The 15029-nt window shown below is 45.7% G+C and overlaps 1 protein-coding gene and 1 long non-coding RNA gene across 2 annotated transcripts; one reads left to right on the forward strand and one right to left on the reverse strand.

Moving 5' to 3' along the window:
• Positions 1 to 14: 14 nt before the first annotated feature.
• On the forward strand, positions 15 to 9984 carry MYF5 (myogenic factor 5). The gene is made up of 3 exons (XM_083573372.1): positions 15 to 744; positions 5812 to 5887; positions 6829 to 9984. Exons 1-3 carry the CDS (start codon positions 193 to 195, stop codon positions 7026 to 7028), a joined length of 828 nt encoding a protein of 275 aa, XP_083429498.1. The 5' UTR covers positions 15 to 192; the 3' UTR covers positions 7029 to 9984.
• On the reverse strand, positions 8315 to 10975 carry LOC310743263. Its single transcript, XR_014538914.1, has 2 exons — positions 9982 to 10975; positions 8315 to 9678 (listed from the first exon to the last, which is right to left on the reverse strand). It is a non-coding gene; the product is annotated as an uncharacterized lncRNA (long non-coding RNA).
• Positions 10976 to 15029: the final 4054 nt, after the last annotated feature.

Raw genomic sequence — 15029 nt, forward strand, 5'->3', positions numbered from 1 at the left:
AGGAGGGGGAAACTCTACACAGACGTCCCCCCGTCCAATCCCATCCCCAAGTAGGGGTCGTGGCGATGATGCTCTGAGCAAGTAGGCAGCCCCTGGGTGGCCAGCCTAGCCTGTCCTGCGGGTATAAAGAGCCCTGGCCTGGCCTGCCCGGCTCCCAGATCCCGGGCGCCTGGCGCGCCCTCAGCTCCAAGGATGGACGAGTTGATGGACGGCTGCCAGTTCTCTCCATCCTCAGCCGTCTTCTTCTACGACAGCTCTTCCTGCATCCCTTCCCCCGAGGAGGAACTGGTGGAAGAGGACTTCGCGCAGCGGGTGGCAGCTTCCTCCTCCTCGTCGTCCTCGTCTTCTTCCTTCGGAGCGCACCCGGCAGATCTGCCTGGGGGATCCGACGGCGAGGAGCACGTCCGGGCGCCCACGGGCCACCACCAAGCCGGCCACTGCCTGCTGTGGGCTTGCAAAGCCTGCAAGAAGAAGTCGAGCACGGTGGACCGGAGGAAGGCGGCCACCCTGCGGGAGAGGCGGAGGCTGAAGAAAGTCAACCAAGCCTTCGAGGCTCTCAAGAGGTGCACCACGGCCAACCCCAGCCAGCGGCTGCCCAAGGTGGAGATCCTGAGGAACGCCATCCGTTACATCGAGAGCCTCCAGGAGCTGCTGAGGGAGCAAGTGCACCACTACTACCGCTTGCCCGGCGGACAAAGTTGCTCCGAGCCCAACAGCCCCACCTCCAGCTGCTCCGACGGCCTGGTAAGGACTTCGGAGGGACCCCACCCGAGGCTGGTGGACCGGGCCAGGGAGGGAAAGGGGACCTCTTCGCGCTCTCCCAGAGGAAGCGGCTGCGCGGGGGCCACGTCGGGGGTCGTGGCGGGTGTGGAGCGCGCGGGGAGCTTCGCAGCGCCGCGAGGGGAAAGGCAGGCGCTTCCTTAAGCCGCCTGGAAACAAAAGGCGCTTCAAGGTTACGCACTGCGCCCGGGCTTCCCGCAGAGCAGAAGGGCATAGCGATCTTGGAAGACGCTGCCTTCGACGATCATTTTATGTCTGGGTTTGTCCTGATATGGTTTCCGCTCCCGCTTTCCGACGCATAAGGCCTCAGTCGAGGCGGCTTGCCTAAGCGCGATCACAATAAATACCGATCGCGCACCCCTATATATATATAGACAGATTAGAAAAACAAACACAAACCAGCCTATGGGAAGGTAAAGTCCAACAGAGGGGAAACGGCAAGAGTGGAGAATCTTTTGAACCTCGGTGAGCAAGGTACGCGCGCGCACTAGGCTGATGCGAGAATGGAGCATCTCGCTAGTTGCGCGTGCGCGCACCCCCAGAGCAAGGCATTGCGATAGACTGCTAGTCGTCTTTAGAGAATTTTCAGTGTGCTTTGGAAATGCTTTCCTCACCCACAACAGTCCTGCGAGGTAGGTCCTTATCCATCTCATCTGACAGATGGAAAGCAAAGTATTGAGTTCAATACTCCCAAGTCAGTTGGTGAAGTATTGCGGTGTAAGTTCTCCTTGCCGAGCACGCGCTTGAACCCAGTCCTCCCATTTCGATAGATCTCTTTGCTGGTGGAGATGGTCAAATACAATAATACGGGAGCCGTTCGCGTGTCTGCAGATGGTGAGAAATGTGAGCGTATGATATATTTTAATGCTGAACACTGAAACGAATTGACTTACGTCAGAACAAAATGGATTTTGGGTGATTTCATAAACTGTTGCGTCATTGGCCAAATTGTTTGCTTCTGAGGAAGAGCCTTGGGGTGTTCAGAAGCTAGCAACTTTTATCAAGTCGATCTAAGGTAGGAGCATATCCTTCAAAATAATGTGACATAATGCAAAAGACTTAAATAACTGGAAGGCTGCAGTTTTAGGCCAAATAATTTGGGAATATAAGCCGAATTTTTGCTAGGAGGCACGTCGGTTTTACTAACTATGCATCGCATGGGACCACACGGTTGCGTGAGAAAGTCGCGCGTTTTGCCGCCGCGGCCGGGTCAGCAAAGGAGTAAAGGCAAAACTTGCGCTCACTTTGCGCTGCGATCTTACGCACGATTCTTTGTAACGCGCGTGGCCAGGAAATTCCAAGCGAGACAATGAGCTTCCGTCTGTGACCCGGTGCGTGTTTTCTTGGAAGCAAGCGAACGTTGAACTCAGCGTGTTCCCTATTACGGAAGTACTGTAAACATGTTTGTGGTTTGTGGTGTTAGTCCTAGATCACTCTTAATGAAAGCAATTAGCCAGACGCCCAGATCTTGAAAAGCCGTTTGAAATCGACAGGCAAGTGAAAAGTCCTTAAATTCTAACTAATCCAGTTTTCTGGGCGTGCTGAAGGAGCCGTCGCCTGCGGTCCTATTAAGCACGTTTCTTTAGGAGGAAGATCCTGGGAAATCGGTGTGTAAATTTCCTTGGATTTAGCCCTATTGAACTAACTTACTTCTGATCAAGTATTGCACTGTCAGAGTTTTCCACTGTATGTTTATTTGATGAAAAGATTTAACTATGGACAAGGTAATGGTGGAAACAACAGCTCCCTCTGAGATGACGCCTGTTCTCCCAGTTTTTCTTCCCTGCTGATGGAGAGAAGGGCCTCCCTCCCACATTGTGTTATGGGACTGTTGTTGTTGTTGTTGTTGAAACCACATTCTTTTCACCAGGCATTTGGCTCCGGATGTGCCAAGCTTTGATGCGCTTGGGAAAGGGTCCTGTCCTGGCTGGCTGCGGCTTTCCCTTGCTCCAATCCATTCTCCATGGTCAGTGCAGCTCACACAGATTGGAGATGCCCCAGGTTGCTTGGCCTTCGTTCCCCTTCTTCCTCGGAGCACAGCGTTGAGGAAATATTGGAAGTCAAAGGGAACTCATAAAACTGCGCCTGGGCTGGCTGGCTGCCTTCTCAATGATTTCTTCCCTCCTCCAGAAAGCAGAAAATACACTCTGTTCAGGCAAGGGACAGGCTCCCATCCGATTTAACCAAATTCATAAGAAATGCTACCGTTACTACTACCAGCTGTGGCAATTCAGGGTGCTCCTGCCAGATTGTGGGGAAGTGCTTAAATCGCAAATGGGCCACTCAGATCCTATTTTTCTGTGTACATTATTTGTCTGGCACCATCTGTCTGGAACATCAGCTTACACACATTCCTGTCCTCTCCCCCTCTCCCAGTCATGGATTTTCGTTGCTATTCCATTGCTTCCCATCCACACCAGAGGGTGGAAGTTGATGGAGTGTATTGAGAGATCGTATAGTCCCCCCTCTCAACCATCTCTCCTCTCCAGTGCCATTTTTTGTTCTGGGCATGTGCACAGGTATTTCTGTATGTGTATGTGTGCGCGTGCACACATCTTCTTGAAAAATAAACAAACCAGGAAATGTGCAAAAGCATCAGTTATTTTGTTTCACAACCAGAAAATGGAAGCTTGCACTAAACAAAATAAATTTCCGTTACTTTTTAAAAATTTTAAATCAAGGTCTTGTGCAAGAGCTGATATTTACTGGATTAAGGCTTGCACAGGAGATATAGAGGTGTTGCACAAAACCTCTGCAATGATGTGTTTTTAAAAGTGCACAACGAATTATCATAGAATAGAATCATAGGATTATAGACTTGGTAGGGACCCCAAGGGGCATCTAGTCCAACCCCCTGCAATGCACGTATTAGTCTGCAAGGTGTTCCCACCCAGCAGAGTCCCTGAGAAACCAGCTCCTTCTAACTGGGCTGTTGAAATCTGGCCACGTCTTCAGTAGACTACAATTGGTGGGAATATGTATGCTTGCATTGTTTGGGCACCCAGAACAAAATGGCTGGTTGTACTTGGGTAAGCAGCAAATAGAAGTAGCAGAGGGAGTGATAGAGGCCACCCACGAAAAGGTCACCACCACACATATGACAGCGCCCCCCCCGCAAATGACGCTAATGAGCTTCCACTCTAGCAGCAAGTGCAGATGTTTAACAGTTTTTTTTTCAAAAAAACTTTTTGGATGTTCAGCTGTCAAATTAAATCTGGATTAAATATAAAACAACCCCCCCCCCCCAAAAAAAATATGGGCTTGCAGCCTGGTGATGTTATGGGGGTGTGGACGCTGCAAAAACCAAAACTTGTGTGTGGACGCACAGCAAAAAACTCCTGTCTGGAAGCAATCTCAGTAGCTGATTTGCCCATGTGATTGCTACTATTTGTAGTAATATTGTAACAAAGAGTCTTATCACGCATTGGTTTGTGGTTTTGCTATTCTGCATGTTTTATTGAGAGGCCTCCTCCTTTGGTTCAGTAGTAAACTTCTGTAGGCTGGAGTCCATCAGATCCATGAAGTGTAATCTGAATAGGCGAGGATATATACATATTTACATACGTAGTTCACTGGGAGGTGGGGGAGCAGGGATGGAGAGAAGCGGGGTTGGATAGAAATGAAGTGCATTTCAGAAATGAACTGGTGATTATAGAGTTGTTGCGGAGAACAAAAACTCATGCAGCCAATTCTTTATTGCACCGCATAGATTTTAAGCTGCTATTCCGTTGCTTTTCTGCAGCAGCAGCAGCAATACTATATGATTCTATAATAATACTATAGTATCACATACCGGTAGTTGGGAAGGTCTTCCAACCAACCTCCTCTTGAAAGGTAGGCAAGATCAAGACTTCAAAGTGAAGGACAGCTCACCAGGGCTCCTTCTTTTAATGCCAGGTCTCAGACCTTGAACATGTGGCATGGTATAGAGAGTCTCTGAGTACATAAACATTCCAATGAGTAACCACACACCAGGGGTTGTTGGGAGCAGGGCTTTCAAGGCAGGTGGCTCCATAAACTGCACAGGCCCAAATCTCTTGTTTTGGAAGCTAAGCATTAGGAGCTTCCATGGGCAGCTTCTTACAAACACTACTGTCCAGGACCCATAATCTTTTGGACTACGGAAGAAGGAAGCTGCTTCGGCGAAAAAGGACAGCAGCAAACCAAATAGGCAGAACCAATTTCAAACAAGGCACCTGGTTTGAGATAACACAAAACCAAGCACCCACACATCCTCAGTCACAGGGTCATTGCTAGCCACCCTAACCTGGGAGAAAATCTGTCAGTCAGACTATGAGTAAAGTCCATCCATAAAGTTTCTTTGTGAAAGAAAACCTTTATTGAGAAGGTTCACTTATGTAGCTTAGCAGGAGAGAAGAGTTTGGATTTGATATCCCGCTTTATCACTACCCGAACGAGTCTCAAAGCGGCTAACAATCTCCTTTCCCTTCCTCCCCCACAACAAACACTCTGTGAGTTGCGTGAGGCTGAGAGACTTCAGAGAAGTGTGACTAGCCCAAGGTCACCCAGCAGCTGCATGTGGAGGAGCGGAGACGCGAACCTGGTTCCCCAGATTACAAGACTACCGCTCTTAACCACTATACCACACTGGCTCTCATGCTTTTTGCATGCTTTTGCATGAAAATGGCCTCAGGTTCAGTCCCTGGCAACTCACAATGCTGAGCTAGGTAGACCAAAGCAGCTTCCCATGTTGAACATAAGAAGAGCCTGCTAGATAAGGCCAGTGACCCATCTAGTCCAACATCCTATTCTCACAGTGGCCAACCAGATACCCTTGGGAAGCCCCCAGGCATATCCTGAGCACAACAGCATCCTACCGACCTGCCGTTTCCAGCAACTGGTATTCAAAGGCCTACTGCCTGTCAGTGGAGGTGGAACGTAACCTCCATATTGCCATAGCTTCCTGTCTTATTCTGGGGTGCTCCTTCTTGGATGCCCAACACCACTGCAGCAGAAGTAGTAGCCATTGCAGGAATTGCTATGAGACTCATTTCTTCTCTCATCTTTCAGGCTGAATGCAACATCCCGATGTGGCCCAGAAGAAACGTCGCTCATGACAACGTCTATTGCTCTGATCTCCAAAATGGTAAGGCTCAGTGTCCTTTTCCCACTCCAAGGAAGTGCTGATAATATCAAGACCAGAGAGGTGCTGTCTCTGATGGAAGATCAGCAAAAGGCTTTGGAGAGGGCAGCTTTAGTTGCATTTCAATTATATTCTCTGCCAACTGCCTATTCATTAAAAATGCTCAAGTTGGGATAAAAAAAATTAATATACAAAGCAATAAACCATAGTGATCAGGAGTTGGCAGGAGGTAGATTGAGATCTGCTGGTAGATTTCTGGGTGCTTTTCAGTAGATAAGCAGGGGTGTTTGGTTCTCAGTTGTTTAATGATAGCAACAGCAAAGGAGGCTTTTGCCCCATGTGAAGATTATGCCGAACAAAGGAACTCAAGCTTCCTACAGACTATACTTTTAAAGCCCATCTAAAGCCCATTTCCTCCTCAAATAATTTTGGCCAGTGCAGTTTACACCTCACAGAATTACAGTCCCCAGCATCCCTTAATAAACTACAGTGCCCAGAATTCTTTGAGGGGGGAATCCAGTGTGAATGTGTGTTATGTCTGCAGCCTCAGATGTAGATTTGTAGAGGTAAATCATCTCAAAGCAGGAGGTAATTGGCTCTGTCCCTGAACCACCATTTTGCCTCTGACTCCAACCCAACACCAATCTCTATTTTGGATCTAGTTCTGTTTAGTGGATCTCCGTGTTTTTTTTACCCAGTGCTTTTTTTCTAGAAAAAGAGATGTCGGTACTCACCGTGAAGTTGTTACAGTAAGTGCCACACTCTTAAACAACAACAAAAAGAGGTGCCAGTACCGCTTACCACTGAGTGCCCCTGTGGGGAAAAAAGCACTGGTTTTACCTAAAGAGAGAGAGAGATCCCACAGGCCTTAAGTCTGCCCATCTAATGCAAAGTCTAATGTCTTACTTTCCATTGAATGTCCTTTGTTTCTTCCCCCGCCCCAGTCTATCCGTCTGAAGTGAGCACAGCCCTCTCCAGTCTGGATTGTTTATCCAGCATAGTGGATAGAATCTCTTCCTCGGACCAGGCCGGCCTCTCTCTGCAGGACTCCACTTTGCTGCAGGATTCTCCTGGTGCCAGCCCTGAGTCACAGCCAGGCACTCCGGAGACCCCTCATCCCAAGCTCATCTATCATGTACTATGAGCTGGCTGAGATTTGAGACCAGCTCCGGCCACGTTCGGACATTGCTGAGAACTCCCAACAGCAACGAGAAGGAGGCTCTCCATTGAAATCCGAGGCCCTTGGAATTCCACTGGACCAAAAATATGTATATAGAGGAGACGTCACTTTAATATGTGTACATTTGTGAATATATTTGCCCCGTCTTCCTTTCTACAAGGGGAATGACATTATATTTAACCAAGACATCTATATTTTAATATTATATAATTCTATGTTGGGTTTTTAAACCGTGCTATGTTAAAACCCTAGTTATTGTAAAGAATGGACATGCAGGCAGAGCTGGCTCACACATAAAAACACTTCATGTTTTGAGATGCCCAAAATGACAGATAGAATTTAAGTTATATTTTCATATGTGTATTTTTCCCAACTGAGGAGAAAAACAACACCGACACGCTGTTTTTATGAGATGAGCTGAAAATTCTTAGAAGACATTTTTCTGAGACAGGTTCTGAGGTTATCTTTTTCTTGTGGGATGAGAGAAAGATGGCCACTTTGTAGAATTTTATTTGAATATGTTCTACCATTTTTGTGTGTGGAAACCATCATTTCCCCCTCTTCCATGACCTGGAACAACTTCAGGTCTGTGTGGAGGATGCAGAATGGTGGCCAGGCTTTCAACAAAGTGCTGGCTGCTTTCATTTGCAGCAGGGGGAGAGGATGGAGAGAAACTTTAGAGAAAAGGAATGAAGATATTTCCATGGCTAAGGGTCAGCTCCATTCCTAAGAAAATTTTGGATAATTTCTCCTCCCTCGTAGAAATTTTGCTGAAATACCACTCCCGTTTTTCTGCCCACAAATAAAGTGGAGAATTCTGAGAGGCAGTTTTCACACACCTCTGCTTTTTATAGCAAGTAAACAGCCTTAACCAGGTAGGGTGAGGCAGTTTGCCTCCGAAAAGGAGCAAATTGTCATTATATTTTGTCCAGAAGGGGAGCCATTGGACACTGATGTTCCTGCCTCTAGGGTTTTGCACTGCCTCTGCCTTTACTGCCATGGCGGTATCATTTTACACAGAAGCCTTTAGAAATCAAATAGCACCCCCAAAACAGTTTTTGATGCTCTATTTTACTATTTCCAGTCAAGAGGCCCCCTCCAACGGAGAGGAGCACTTAAATGTTTTGGTGGGCTTTCTTCAAACTAAATCGGTGCTTGAAAAACTGGAATGCAAATCCAATTCTGGTTTTATTTTTTTATAGCCATGCTTTCAATGGTAATAAAAAAGCCTTGTGGATTTTTTTTGGGGGGGGGAGGGGTTAGGAAAGAAATCTCTGTTTCGGTTCATTGTATGTAAAAGAAGAGTCTTGGTACAGTTTTGGATTATGGAGCAGCTCTTCAATATGATGTACTTAAAGGAAAAAAAGCAGGAAGGCTCAAGCGTAACATTTAAAAGCACTTTTGATCTCCATGGAACTCAATCATACAGTTTTATGAAAGGAAAGAGTTCTGCAAAGGGCAAAGCACATTAAGGTTTATGGTGGTTAGCAATTCTTCAGAGACATGGAAAACTTCTCAATTTATATGTAATGTAACCCTGTTATTTTCCCCCTGCCTTGGACATCGGGGTGGGCAGGGGAGAATATGGTGATGCCAGCATAGACGTTCCGATCTGATCCTTTTCAGTGCTTCTGCTGCCTCTATAAACTGTAAATTTTGTAAACCGGCTCTGACAGTAATTACCCACCTTTACAACACAACCCTACACAGGTCTAGCCAGTAGTCGGTACAATTGAACTCAATGGGATTTGCTTCTTTATGCTGGTGGTGTTTTCCATACTATTCAGCACAGACCACAGTATAACTGTTGTGTATGTGCATGTGCTGTTCTTTTGGTGTGTTCCATGTAGGTTATTTTACACCATCAGCGCCACAAGCAAAGTGCAAAAATCCACTGTAATAAAACACAGCAACTATGGAAAGTATCATCAGCTCCAATGAATGGTGGCCCACTACACACTAGAGAAGCTGTATGGAATCCTCCGTTTCAGTTTGTGCCACAATGACCTTGCAAATGACCTTCTGCAAGGCATGCAGTGTAACACTGACAAATCACATGCCCGTAATATAATATACGCCTCTTTCTGGCTAGCTGGCATTTTCAAGAGTCGCAAGCAAGGTCAATGGCTCTCTTTTTGGCTGGCAAATGTTTTCAAACAGAGAGTCCTGCTGTTCATGACTTACTATCCCGAAACAGCTGTATATCAAGCTTGAATATCAAGCTGAAGAGCATTTCCTAAAGCAGAAGGAATCAGGATGTTGGATTTTTGCAAATGTTGTAAAACTATCCATGACTCCAAAAGCCTTTATTGTGGGAACTTTTCTATCTGGGGGAGTGTACTCAGGAGGACACGTCTGAGCTGTATCTACAGGGCTTTAAGTACCAAATCAAAGCATAATGAGAGAAGTGAGTTATGTAACTTCCCTTGAGCACACCTTATGTGGACACCCAGAACACAATAATGTAAATTGTGCTGTAATATGCATTGCACTGGTCCATAAGGGAAGGTCCATCATAGCTCAGTGGTACAGTGTTTGCTCCAGGCAGGGGTGGGCGAAAACCTTGCCTGAAACTCTAGAGCACCAGTCAGTGGGCCAATCAGTATCAGCAATACTGCACTAAAGAAGAAGAAGAAGAAGAAGAAGAAGAAGAAGAAGAAGAAGAAGAAGAAGAAGAAGAAGAAGAGGAGTTTGGATTTGATATGCTGCTTTATCACTACCTGAAGGAGTCTCAAAGCGGCTAACATTCTCCTTTCCCTTCCTCCCCTACAACAAACACTCTGTGAGGTGAGTGGGGCTGAGAGACTTCAGAGAAGTGTGACTAGCCCAGGGTCACTGAACAGCTGCATGTGGAGGAGCGGAGATGCGAACCCAGTTCACCAGATTACGAGTCCACTGCTCTTAATCACTACACCACACTGGCTAAATAGACCAATGGCCCTCTGCTCCTATCAGCTACACAGCTGACAGGGACTACCCAAGGCTCTGGCCTCCAGCATATCTGTTAGGACTCTGGGGAATTGTTGCACTACTTTGGCATCTATCCATTTGCTGAAAATAAATTGCTGTGCAGATGGGCTCTTAGATTCACCTGTCTGCTTTTGCAGCTGATTTTAAGATTCATAGGAGAAAGAATTCCATTAGCCTTCTTTAGGACTTGCACAGAAGGCAGAATTTCATCAGCTGTGTCTTGACCCATGAAATGCCTACAGTTCTTACCACCTAATCATATGCCCATCTGCATAAGAAGAAAGTCCCACTGAGTTAAATGGCTCTTACTCCCAAAGAGGGGTGGTCCATCCCATTTTGCCACCTGAGGCGCAACAGGAATGTGCAGCTCCCTGCCCTGCCGTGCCCTATCCATTCCACTTCAGCCACTAGCAGGATGCCCCCACTTCTCATCAAACTTGCAGAGAGTCAAGGCGTTGCTTGGCATCTTCTCCGACCCAGAAGATGAGCGGCAACGCTGTGTGCTGGAATGCCTGCTTCTCACGGGCGAGAGGGCAGTGTTCTGGTGGTGGGGGTGTGTGTGGATGAGGTGCCGTATTTTCTGCTTCTGCTGCCTGAGCTGGGTGCATTGCCCCACTTTATTGGTGGGTTGGCTGTGCTCCCAAGTATAAGTGTGTAGGATTGCAGCCTTAAAAATAAAGGAGCTCATCTCAAGGTCTGAACCTGGCAAGCAACGTTCTGTAGAAATTCTAAACATAAAACTGGCGATACGGCCTCCTTCTTAAAACCTGAGTAGTGGTTCTACCTGGGGAAATAATTTTATTTGTTTATTTTGCGAGGTTATATACTGTTGCTTTGTAATAAAACCTTACTTAAAACCAGTGTGTATGGGCTAAAACTCCTTTGTTGACTAGCAAGGCCGCTCTTACACCTCAGTAACTGTTGATGCATATACCATTGCTATACTGTGTATTTTGGTTCTATGAACTGCAATAAAGCTCTTTCTCTCTCTGTGTGTGTACATAAAATGATAAAACAGTAAAACTACAAGAAAAGAAAAAGTTAAAATCACTATTTAAAATATTCAGAAAATAATTAAAATCAACAAGAAGTTAAAAACTATATTAAAACACATGTCAGCATTCTACATGTCCAGACAGTCTTGCCTAAACAAAACTGTTTTTAGCAGGTGCCAAAAAATAGGTATTTTTAATGCCGGGTCATTGTGAAATGGCAATCAAGTCTATAGAAGGGACTCTTCAATGAAAAATGAATACAACATGATTAAATATTGCAAGCGAGTGGAAAAAGAATGCCGTACCTATGGAGTCATTTACACTAACCATGGAGAACAAGAAAATCTGTGAGTAAATCTCCAGCTGGGCTTTCTCAGTGCCTGATACGTGCCCATTCCACAGTGTAGGAATTTCTCACACAGTAAAAGAAAAAAGCCTGGAGTTCGAAATCTGAAACTACCATGTCGGTGGTTTTTAATAAGTAGTATTAACTTTACAGCGAGACATATTATTTAGCTGCCAAAGAGCACGCTTGCAAATTCTAAAACAAAGAAAAGCACTGCAAATGTGTGAGGGGGAAAATACCGGGCAACTCATATTGGTTTAGAACTTAGAAATAACAATTACATTACAGAACATGTTTTTTCTCAAAATGAGTATGAAATTAAATTTCATGTGTCAGGGAACTGTCATCGGAAGAACAGGTGGTGGAGGGGCTCCCAGAGGTTGAGAGAGACTTATCAGCGGAGGAGGGAACCAGCAGGGGGCGAGAAAGAGCTCCAAGGGAAGGCGAGTCAGAAGATTGGCTCAGAGACAATTCCAGCGAGAACAGCGAGGAGGTTTCAGGACCTCCATTAGGGACACCCACTCCTCGCCGGAAATTGTCACGTAGAGAGTCCAGAAGACGTGTTTCCGTTAAGGAGCTGTTATGCTGGAAGAAATTCCGTAAACGCCCACTGTCGGATTCTGCCAGCGACTGACGGAGCCATGCTTATGGGCGCTCCGTTACAGACAGTGGTTTGTGGACTTAGGCAAACACTGAGGGATTAGGAACTTTACGCACAAGCAGCTCAACATCCCATCACATCATGTTTGTGCTTTTCTTCCCCTTTTCCTCTATAAAAGTAGCTTAGAAAACAGACAAGCAACAGATTTTCCTTAGACTGAAAGAGATTTTGTGCAGCCTTTTATCGGAGTTAATGCTTGTTGCTGTGACAACTATGTTTGTAGCTCTCGCAAAGTACACATAATCTTGAAAATATCGTGGCAGTAGATGCTAACGTTTCAAAATAACATGGCCAGTGTAAAAGAACACAGGAATTTTTTTTTTTAAAAAATCATGGTTTTAAAACCAATTATCACTTTTCTAGCATTAACACAACTGTTCATATGTCAGGTTATCTGTTCTGGAATAAGAACATCACTCATGTTTGTGCAAATATAAGGGAGCTGGAGAATATCCTTGGGTACCACCTCCCCCTCAGAGTACTATTCAAAATCAAATTTGGTATGTACTTCTGTTCTTTTCTATTCCTAGATGGTAGCATTTGTACCTATTTCAAGTATTGGAAACCACAGTTCACATTTCTCCTTGACATATCACTCAACAAGTTTAGCAATCCTTCCTCTTTCTGATCAATAGTGGGGGTTTTTTTTTGGTGGGGGGTAGTTTGGATGATGCCCCAAGTCCCTTCCAATTCTTGGGATCGTATATCCAGTGGGGGGTTAGAATCTAGTAGAAGAGGTTGTTGAACTGGTCAGACAAGTTTCTTTGTAAAACAATTAGCTGGCCACTTCAGTGCCCTCATCAGCAATAATGAGCTGGGTTGCCACAGCTACAGCGAAGCGATGGAGAACAATAGGCCAAAGGACAGGGAGTGAGGGGAGGGCTGGACTAGACAGTTGTTGTGCCTGTGAGCTGAAAAGCTGAATGTGAGAAGTTGCAGGTGGAGAGATATATCTTATGATTCTATGCTTCTATGCTCTGTGCTGAACCTAAAACTGTGACTAATGGAGGAGCGAGTTCTTTGGGGATGTTCATGCTGCAAGCCTCTCCATCCTAGGCTCAGGTTGTACATTTGAGTAAATAAAACCATATATCTTAAAGGCACTGCAATCTCAGCTGACCTTCATTCCAAGAAAATTGAACCTTGGGTAAGTGCTCGAACCCAACCTTTTGGAGGGGTGGCATGTAATGGTATTTTAACTTCTAGCACTCCCTTGCACACATTAGCTACATAAAACACAGCAAGGTCATTTCACCCCACTGACTTCCAGGTCTCATTTGCACTTGCTGCACATACCACAGAGGAAGCAGAGAGTGCACCTGTATCTCTCCAAACACCAATTCAAGGAAGGTGTCTCTTGCACTGATGCAACAGCTGTCTGAACTGTACACAAATCAGCTTAAGTGCATCTTGTGGCTTCAAATGGGATGAAAGCTGGTTTGAGGGGAAACGCATCAAACGTGAAGATTTCTTGGGGGGGAAATGCAGGATAGATATGGATTGTGGCTAACGCCATCTGCAAACGCCTCCAAACACCATTGATGGGAATGCATTGGAGTCAGAGTAAAGGGTAACTTGTATGCAGCCTTGCTTGGAGGAAAGCAATGTTGGATGGAACGGTACCAGAAACAAACAGGTTAGCCATTCTCTATAGACTCAGCACAGACTTTAAATGCTATTTTATTGATTGAACCACACTCCCATTCTGCCTGTGTATGAAGACAGCATACACAGAGTTCAGATGTGACCTCCCATCGAGCACAAACTGGCAAGACTTGCACCTGCCCAGTTTCCTCAAGGTCACACATTGTGGCTTCACACCAAGCCTTGTGATCTAGTGTAGATGAGGGCACAACGTGTTTCAGTTTTGTTTTGTTGACGTGACCTTCCCTGAGAATATATCTACTGAAGGGCAGCAAGAGGTGGGTGAGTCACAACATTCATGAAATAAAATAAATGGAGACTGTAAGAAAATGTTGCAGCTGTGGAGTATCCATGGCTGACTGGCATCTTGGCTGGCTGGGACTTTGCCCTTTTGCTGGACATTCCATTCCATTCCCCCTCCAGTTTTGTATTCTTTCCCCATTCCTCCAGCACCACCTCTAGAAGTCAGTCAGCATTCTGTGCATTTCATTCCCACTGACCTGTATATTATTATTTTTTGCGGGGGCTGACCTTCAATGCTGAGGGTCCCCCCTAATATTTTATTGCACACCTGCATACAAAGTGATCCTCCAAATTTGTGGACACCACCCTCTTGTGCATGGTTAGTGCTGTTTTGGCTACATAAGGGTGGAACGATGATTAGTGTCACAGGAGCAGAGAACCTCTGGCCCTCCAGATGTTGTGGAACTGCAACTCACACCAGTGCTGGCAAGCATGGCCAATGGCCAGGAAAGATGAAGTGCAGCAACATCTGCACTAGAACTTACTTAGCAAGAGTTCTCACTGAAGTTAATGGTAGATCTTGTTTTGTTTCGTCTTAATCATGGCTATTTGATTTCAAATTTACAGAAGAGGACATCTACCGGCAAGATTTGGCAGTTCTATTTGCTTCAGACGAAAGCGTAATCAAATGTGTTTGCACTGACAGTCTGTCAGCACAGAGGCTCAGGTCTGAAAGCAGAACCGAGTAGTATAAGTTAAGTTTTATATTCACTGAAATGCACTTTAACTCGGTGGTTGTGGCATGGGGGGTGGGGTGACCTGCATTCTGCAATGTCATTTGTGCCATTTCAAGGGGAACCAAAGTGGGGCTCCGTATGGTGTTTGGAAGAAGGTGTTTGTTTAGCTGAGATCTAAGGACTGAATTTCTTGTTTTATGATGCAGTAAAAATCTCATGTGGTAACTTTACCACACTGCCTTCATGTGGTGAGGTGTTAAGTGCGAAATATCCCCCACCTGGAACAATCAGCACTCAGCATGCCAGAGCAAATGTTTTAGTAACTGTTGATTTTCTCAAGTGTCGCGTGTTCACACAAACACCTTGTCA

Source organism: Podarcis filfolensis (genome assembly GCF_964270895.1).
Source record: "Podarcis filfolensis genome assembly, chromosome: 10".
In the NCBI taxonomy this organism is placed as follows: domain Eukaryota; kingdom Metazoa; phylum Chordata; class Lepidosauria; order Squamata; family Lacertidae; genus Podarcis; species Podarcis filfolensis.

Excerpts from the sequence above, each read along its gene's own strand:
- MYF5 (XM_083573372.1), top strand. The coding sequence starts at position 193 with ATGGACGAGTTGATGGACGGCTGCCAGTTCTCTCCATCCTCAGCCGTC. Across the intron at positions 745-5,811 it reads CCAGCTGCTCCGACGGCCTG|GCTGAATGCAACATCCCGAT; the intron begins GTAAGGACTTCG and ends CTCATCTTTCAG. Across the intron at positions 5,888-6,828 it reads TTGCTCTGATCTCCAAAATG|TCTATCCGTCTGAAGTGAGC; the intron begins GTAAGGCTCAGT and ends CCCCCGCCCCAG.